The sequence below is a fragment of the Buceros rhinoceros genome, unplaced genomic scaffold (assembly GCF_000710305.1).
Source record: "Buceros rhinoceros silvestris isolate BGI_N320 unplaced genomic scaffold, ASM71030v1 scaffold18552, whole genome shotgun sequence".
NCBI lineage: Eukaryota > Metazoa > Chordata > Aves > Bucerotiformes > Bucerotidae > Buceros > Buceros rhinoceros.
Window position 1 is genome coordinate 84,905 of NW_010400967.1, and position 9,210 is coordinate 94,114.

The following is a 9,210-nucleotide window of genomic DNA, read 5'->3' on the forward strand; positions in this document are numbered from 1 at the left end:
AGCAGGAATCTAATCACTACATGCTCTTTCTGGACAATATTAGTTGAGATATGATTAATTATCCCTGCTGTCTAAACCACAGCTCATTTGTAGGTGTTTTTTGGTTAACAAATTTTCTCCTCTTTAGGAGAATGATAGGCAATTTAGGAATTCCTTCTCTTTTTGGGACATAGTATTTTATAAAGGCAGTGTAAGAATTGGGGAGAATGAAAGTAGAGTGGAGGGACGAAGTGGAACAAAGAACAGGCCAGCATTCAACTGCCTTTAAAATCTTTTTAAGCATGTGTATATGGAACACCAGGTTTGAAACACTGACACAATTTCTAAATACTGTTAGGAGGTGCTTTTATGCACCTTTTATGCTTTTATTCATTTCATATGTATTGCAAAAAAAGCAGTATGCAGAGAGCACTACGTTTACCTCTGAAACATACAAAAATTAACCTAATTCCATTCCTCCATATCAACTGAAAACCCAGTAGCATGTTAAATTTGTCTTAGCCCTATGGTTATCTTACTTATTCAAAGGTTATTTTAAAAAATTTAAAAGCCAAACTGCCCTCACAACAGGAATGGTGGTACTAAGAAGGCAGGTTACTAAAGCCTGTAGCATCTTTGTACATGAAGAAGCTTAAATACAGATGACTGTATAGGCTGTGAGCAAACCAGATGCTTGCTTTTAAAGTATTGGGAAAACTAGAAAAAAAAAAAAAAATCACAGTGAAATAGCCACTTCCTTACTATAAACAAGGTGATCTTTTTATGTATTTTGGATTAAATTCTAACTGAAGGTGAGACCTTGTATGTGCTAACGGAAAGGCATCGACAAAAGATTTTTGAAAAGACTTTTTTCCACTTCAGCTCTGGCTCTTCTTCAATATGATGGAAACACCTCTCAACTAGCTCTTCACGCGTAAAGCTGCAAGAATCTTCTGAGAGATGGTTCACTGACCAGTCATTGCAATGTCCGTAAGCTGGGCTGTAGGCAGCCTGAATTCAAGTGTGCATATTACACACTGGGATATGCTTCACTGAGGGGGTAATTGGGACCAGAGCAGACTTTTTTGATTAATTGTTAGTCAGTAAAACTTTCTTAAACTAAAGAAACTAGAAGGCAATGTTGCTTGACTGGGAGTATAAACTATTTCACATCCTTAAATTTAAACTTAAGTATGCTTGTATGAATAGTGATACTGGCCACTGGTAGTAGTCCATATTTAGCTAAATTTGTACCAACTATTACATGCCTCTTACAGATGTTAATACATCAGAGGAGAAACAGCAGCAGCCATAAATACTCCCATTTAATTAATACAGCCTACATTACTTATCTTTGTGGCAATGCAATCTTTGATTCTTTCAGGTTTTGGTGAGAGTTGGTTTGGGATAATTTTCTTTTATTTCTGTTTTTAATTCAGGTCTGTCTAGTACTTTTCCTGAAATCCCACACACTCCAAGAGGCTGAGCCATAACAACACTCCCTATTTGTCACTATCAGTCACCGCATCTGTGTTAATGTTTTATGTTTTAAAGAAGCAGTCCTGTGATCTTTCAAGAAATTTGGTCCGGACAGTGGCAAAACATCAGTGTTACTCTTACTCCTTCCTATCCTGATTATAAAGATATATAGCTGCTGACACAGGAAAATGAGAGAAACAGGGAATCTCCACAGAATCCTTGCCATGTTCACTTCCTGCCATTAAACACGTAGGAGTGACTAGTGAAAAACAGGGACCACAGATGCACAGAAGTATCTGATTCAGAAAATGCCTGGCCAAGAAGAAATACTCATCTGGAATGTCTAGATTTCTGACACAGGGACTAGAGGTAGCGGGGTAGATACCATACATGTGACAAATAGGAGGTATTACATGAGCAATCTACTTTAATTCAAACATAACAAAGCCAGTCTGGTCATGACTAAACCAAGGGGCTCTTGGCTAAAACTGCCAGGCACCTAATCCTATCAGATGTTGAAAGCCCAAGTAACTACTGTAGAGGCAACAGCTCTTGTCCTATCTCTCTTCCCCTTCCTCCTGTTCGATTTTTGTTTAAATCTGTTTGTCATATGAAGAGGCCTGGCCACAGCAACCTTCACAGTAACCCTCAGTGGGACTGAGAAGCAGCACGAGTGCAGGATATGCTCTAGACAAACCTTCCTTTATGCAATAGCTGGGCACGCCATAGTGAATGAAAGACCCTTTAAACAGTAGTGAAGGACCTTCAGTAGGCTGCTTCCATGTTCTTATAACCCTCCAGCTTGATTTACAAGGATGAGACAGCAGTGATTTATGCTGGTAAAAGAGCTATTGTCCCAGAAAGCCTCAAGCGTATCGAGCTACAACTTGTTGAACATTCCAGATAAAGAGGAGTTCTAAGCAAGATGCCCTAAAATTATAGCTATAACAAATAAAATGTTCATGATTAATCTGTATTAAAAAGAAGGTTTTGTACTTCTGTGTTACACCCCATAAATCACAGATAAAATACTTCAAATAGTGATATTATTCAATCTGCCCAAATTCAACACATGATGGTGGATCTCTCATGCAAATTTTTTTTTTTAAGTAAAGAGAGGAGGGATAATTGGAAGATGTGTTAATTAACAGATGACATAGCAACTGAGAAGTTAACAAGTTAGGCTGTATCAATGTGCTTCTGACTTTAATTTACAAATTAAGATCTAAAATCAGACAGGGATGCAAGAGTAAGAATGGTTAATCTCTGATACTTCACTTCCTTTGGCAGAATTAGAGATACAAGATTAAGTCCATTATATACAGATGTACAGACATGTACGTACTTTAGTAAAAAACCATAATCTCTAACAAATTATTTATTATATACTCTAAAAGTATATAATAAAACATACAAGAAAAGTTGACTTTTTAATTTTTTTTTTGGTAAGCTATCATCAGTTCTGGCAGGTACAAATAGATGTTTAGGGTAAAAAACATGTTTACTAGTTCTGTGCTGCTGAAGTGTTCATAAGGTAAAGGTCAAAGAATATTTCATTCCCTGCTGAGCAAATGGTCAGGAAGCACATTTGTCTGCATTTCCTGTCATAACAGGAAGAGTGTAACTTCTTCCTCTCCACAATGGCTTCAGTTCTGCTTCCCACCTCCAGCTCTTTCTCCCCCAGGGCTTTCCAAACCATTCCTTGCAAGACAGACTGTGCCTGCACTGGTTTTCAGCTCCGCTGTGTTGGCAGATGCCTCATTCACTGTTGCACTCTCTTTACTTAGGCTTCTTGCTCACACTTCAAATTAAAAGTAATTTGTCCTAAATATTTACTGCATGCTAATTCACTCTAAATTACACTCAGAACACACATTTGTAATACACGCACACCTAACCTTAAATATAATACATCTAGATATACATGGTTCTATTCAGCAGCTCTCTTAAAACTTTACTTCTCAGGTGGTCTGGCATGAAGTGAAAAGTGCTGCCAGAGTTGTACAGATTACTACAAAACACGAGCCATGAAATCCTAAGGTGTGTTTTCTTTGCTTACAGAAACCTGACTTTACCTCTGAAAAAGAACACGACGAGCTGTAATGCTGTATTCCAAGTATGTGTTTTACTGAGTGTGGTTTAATGTAAAAAAGAGAAGGAATTAAAAAATGTAAAAGATAAAAAATACGTGATGTTTAAGACAAAGGTTCATTGAACAGAATGATGCTCAGTGGCATAGTTAAGCAGTTCTGTTTTCACACGGAAACATTTTCCAGGGAAAAAAAATCATAAAACCTCAGATCTTGGATAAAATTAAGACTCCCCACGAGGGAAGACTGAAAATATTAGCAAATTTGTGGAAAAACCTTTTCTATCTAACTTGTGCTCATGTTAGCCCTAATATGCAAGACTATTCTCTCTTTCTACAGGGGATTTTCTGGTTCAGTCTCTTAGTCCTTCCTTTTAAATAGAGCTGAAACACAGATAAAAATAGACACATGAGGCTGAAATTAGTTTTGAAACTAGCAGCATTAGGTATCGAAGTCAGTAGAACAAATCTAGGTCTTCCTGCAAATGGTCGTTTCCCTCCAGGATATTCTTCCCTTGCCCCATAACCTCACTTTACTTATCTGCTTTAATTTGCTCTCTATTGAGCTGATAACTGCAGTAAGTCTTGGTTTATAGCTTTACAGATTTTCTGGGATCAAAGAATGTTAAAAAGTCTATGCATGAGAAAGTTAGACAGGGAGCGGTCGTCGCACCCCATGGAATTACACAGACATGATGCTTTAAAAAGGCTGCCTTACTATTTAAGCACCCTACTACTGAAGTGTACACTTCCTATGGTATTTAATAACACTTAAACTCCCGGCAGCTCATTACAAATTGAAAGACATGTTTTGAACAGCAGAATCATTAGCTAAGCTCCACTCAGTTTTAACTGTGAATCTGACAACACCATGCTTCACAAGCAGGAAGAAAAAAAAACAGACTAATGATCAAGATGATCAGGGGACAAAAAATAGTGGATCACCGTATAAGACCTGATATTTCTTAATGCTAACTAGAAAACTAGTGAATTAAAAGAAAGAGGGTGTTCCAGACTTGATATCAGAATGTCTTTGGGTCAATATGCTTTCTTTCCTGGCTTAATGTGCCTCTGGATTTAGCTCACAGACTATGGATTTAATGAGATACTTTGCAAGTGACCTTGTATAACAGTAATAAAATATCATTTACATCATTACACCTATTTATTTTAGGCCTTAGCAGTCCTGCCTGGACTGTTGCAAGGTGAGTTTCAGATGATCCCAGTCTAAAGTAGACCATAAAATGCACTCATTAAATCTAACAAAATATTTCAAATTGATGAAAACAAATTGAAAAAAATTTAAAGACTTTTCTGCGGTGGATGTATGCCATTTTCCCTCATGTTGACCATTACAGAGGTAGCTGAATTATTTTGTTCAGTTAAGAAAACACAAAAATAAAGTCCACCCGTGTTTTTGTAAATGCCCTTCCTCTTTTCTTCTTCTTCTTCTTCTTTTTTTTAAACAACCCAGAATTCTTCACAGCAGCCATCTTCAATTTGCTCGACTGAAATTTCTACACAAAGAATTTGCAGCCGTCAGGAGCTTCCAACATCCTATGTCAGTGCTAATATTTTTGGCTATTGTTTGTACTGGTGGTGCAGTTAGTATCACGTATGCAGTTACTCAAATGGGCTGTTGATAAGGCTACCACGATCCTATGAGCCTGAGCAACACTACCAGAGATTGATTCCTCATTTATGAAGGCTATATTATCAAGTGTCATAGTAATAAAAAAGAATACCTCTGGTCACACTGGCTGCTATTAACAGAATTCTCTTAAGAGTTTTAATGTCCAATTACTATCACGACAGTAACTATACTGCACAAATAAACACACATTTACTCTAGCCCTGGCAGTTATCCATACTCCTTCTCCCTGTGGCTAAAAGCAGAGAGAAAGAAAATGTTTCAGATAGGCTTTTCTGAAACTTTCACAACCAAAGAGAATTTGTGATCGCTCACAGAATATTCAAACATCCTTGACACCTTTGTCACCAGGTGGTAACTATAAGGGCCAGGAAAATAAGACCCAACTGGCAGCCCAAATGAAATAACATTAAATTAATGGCTCCTCCTAGAAAAAAACCTGAATTCTGCACTCACTGAAGTCAATGACAGAGCTCCTATGAAGTCCAGGGTAAAAGGACTGGGCCTCTAATATCTAGGTTGCGTTAGTTTCCTTTAACTTATCCCAAACCATCAAAGTTTCAAATAGCTTTTGGAAAAGTGCAGGTCATATACCCATATTGCACACTTCTACGAGATTTTACAGCCAGACTCTGGACAGTTTCAACTTACATTTATTACCAGTAGTGTCACTAAAGTACACAAATCTAACTAACCATGCTTGCTGAGAAGAAATCAGCACCATTTGTGTCCTTCCCAGTCCACTCATACAAGCACTTTGAGCAGCAGGGGAGTCTCCTACCATAGCAGAGAGTAGTATGGAAGAAAACTGGTGTTATAGAACACGTACTCCACTCAATGGTTAACATAAATAACTAGTCAAAACACTGGGCACATGAGTGGAAAGGCAAGGACAGAAATCACCTTCTATAGGCCTTGTAAAAATATAAACCCTTTGGCAAAGACTGTGTTATCCAAGCAGATTCTTCTTTGTCCTGGGAGAGGGAGAAGGCGGCAGAAGGGAGAGGGCAGAAGAATTAAACTATTGCTATATCCCCTCATTTGATATTTGTCCCACCTATTTTTCCCTGCCTGTGCTGTCCAGCAGAGACTTTCTGTGCCTGAAAACAGCTGAGGAGACACCATATTCCCATTTTACACGCCATGTATTGCGAAACTACACTGAGCTTGAAGATTAGCAGCAATAAGGTAGTTTCAAGCCAACAGATTTGCTTCTGTTCTTGCAAACATCTTTTGGTGAGGTAGTAAAGAAAAGAAAACAGTCTCCATCTGTATCCTGGTAAATGGAGCTACAAATAAGTTTTGTGGAACTGTGCTTCAGCTGGTATCTTAATCTTATTAATCATAAACTTTTAACCTTTTTTCTCCTACAGCAAATTTTTCATCTTTTCTGTGTGTTCAAATATATCTATGTCATCAAATAAAAAAATAACATAGGAATATAAACCAGTTACTATTTTAAGATTACTGGAAGTGTGTAAGTTAGAAAACAAATAAACCTGTGAAGCTTCACTGAAGCAGCAATAGCTCGTGGAATACATTCTATTTTAAGAAACAGCAAGTCTTGTGAAAGAGTACATCTCATCAAATGGTTAAAAGTGAAAATCCAGTTGTATTTAATCAACATACATATCACTATAACTAAAAAGCCTAATCCCACAGTTCATATGAATTAATAGAGTTCTTTTCATTGCTTAACTGAGCTTTAAATCAGGGCACTAAATGCAAAGAGTATTAAACTAGAAATACGTTCTAAATTATGTTTCAATATATTAGTAGAAATGAGAAGTAGAATCAAGACCATTACACTATGTGGAGGGGAAAGGAATGCAAATCTATATCTTCAGCCTCACAGTGACTAATCATATGATGGATATTATCAAATGGCAGCAAGATAAACACTTTCTGCACTAACGCTACAGTTGTTAGCATTCTAGTGTTACATTTTTATCCATGATTATTAGTTCTAAAGGCTGGTGCTAGAAGTCTTGAAACTCTATTGTGAATGACTTGAAAGACTAGCTGTCTTCATTTTTTTAAAGGAAATTTAGCCTCTTGAAAGATATCTCTTTGATAAAACTGGGGATTAATTTCTCTGTAAATCCTGCATTTGAGTAGGCAAGTTGACACTGAAGCTATTGTATGACCTGATGTTATTAATCACAACATTTTGTAATATCATTTACAAAATAATTGAGGCTCACTTCAAAAAGAAACCATGAAAATATGGGAAAGAGCTAGTGTTTTAATGTTTAATCATAAATTCTGTTCAATATAAACTGATTAAATATGCTGATAGTTTTATATTGATAGAATTATTGCCTTTTGGTTTGGCCCACGGAAACGGGCAAACTTTAGTGGAAATAAAAAATGTATCCATCATAAATATAATTTTGCTTTTATACATGATTTTTCTGCAATGGAGAACACAAGTGACTATTAACACTACAAAATTTAAAAATTCTTGGAAAGCATATTTAAAGATTATAATTTGTTGTTACACTCAGTTTTTGTATGGCTTGATAAAATCCTTGAAGACTTTCAAAAACTTCTTAAAAACCAACCTGAATATATGAAGAAATTTAAGGACCAAATGAATAGAACTAATACATTAACAGTATCTCTGTATCGAGTTCTTAAAAAACAGCTACTGAAGATTACTCTTAAACTGCAGACATGTATATATGAAGAACACTAATCATAGTATTAAATAATTTTATGGAGAGATTCTCACACTTGTGAATCTCCATGTTCACACAACATCCATCCATTTACATCAAATGTAAACAGCAGAAGCTTTTCACTAATTTTATTTTAAGATGCCAATTGTTGAATTTTATTTTTCTGAAAACAGGAAAGCAGTCTCTGTAATTTATGACCATATTTTATCTAGCAGAGCTAGTGTTGATAATATGTGACAGCTACTCAGACATTTTATCTAAAGCAGTGGTAATAATTAATTAACCAGTCCTGATGGACCTATTTAGGCATAGCATCAGTGATGGAGACTTTGTTTCATAATTACGACATGCCAATATTACTGTGTGTGTTTTAGAATGCATTAGGCTACTCAGATTCTTTTAAAAATCCAACCAGGAAAAGATGAGACTTTTTTTTGAAGTAGTGTCATTTTTACATGAAGGAGGTAAAAATAAAACATGAAGAAACCTACATAATTTGGATCTATGAATTTAAATGCAAGTCCTTCTGTCAATATATTCGTATTATAAGAGTTCACAAAATACAGTATGAAATTCCTGTATCCTCTTACAACTTGCAGGTGTGCTTAACTGTGTCACAGCGCACACTGAAGTCAAAGAGAGTTCAGAGGGGGCCCAAAGTAGCACATACACATCAGTCTTTGTAGAATCAAGGCCTCAAGTGATAACTTCCTAACTACACGTTACTAAACTTGAAAAAAAACTGGGTGTGACGTTTCTGGTTGTTCCCAAAAGTACTTTTTCTTTGATAGTCTTCCAAACATTGTGTAGATGTATACATACGTGCAGGTACATTTATATGAACACAAAGTTATAGAGAATAAGTCATCTTAGAAATACAGTATGATATTAAAATACGGTAATTTTGCTACTCACCTGTCTGTTACGTTCATCCATAATCCGTGTAATCTGAATCTTTTTTCTCCCCATAGTCCCCGTTTTTTTTTCTCTCCTTCTTCCTTAAAATTACGTATTTTTCCCTTCTCTTTTCTTCCTCTTTCCCGTTTCCTCAAAACAAACCTCCTTCTTCAGCACTTGCACTACTCAGTTCACAGTCCCCTGCATCCGTTCCTATCAAACACAGAAAGGAAATAAAATGTTATTACAAAATTGATAACTAGATGAAACTGACCAGACAGCCTCATTGTAACCTAGTATACAAGTACATTAGAATAAAAATTTTGCTGCATTGATAAAAAGAGTAATGCACAGACAAATAATAATTTAATTCCAAGGCTTCTTTTTTTATGAACAAACCCACCAATATATCAAGAAACGAAGAAAAGAACTGA

At 36.1% G+C, this 9,210-nt stretch overlaps 1 protein-coding gene across 8 annotated transcripts in view; it reads right to left on the minus strand.

The window, feature by feature from the left end:
* MEF2C (myocyte enhancer factor 2C) overlaps nucleotides 1-8,989 on the minus strand; it is a 73,977-nt gene extending 64,988 nt beyond the window's left edge. For 5 of the 8 annotated variants that reach the window (XM_010132122.1, XM_010132121.1, XM_010132123.1 and 2 more), the window contains exon 1: nucleotides 8,795-8,989. In XM_010132122.1, coding sequence (XP_010130424.1) covers nucleotides 8,795-8,848 — 54 coding nt within the window. In that variant the 5' untranslated portion in view covers nucleotides 8,849-8,989. The remainder of the gene's footprint in view (nucleotides 1-8,794) is intronic. The other 3 variants (XM_010132124.1, XM_010132125.1, XM_010132118.1) reach the window with 1 other exon arrangement.
* Nucleotides 8,990-9,210: the final 221 nt, after the last annotated feature.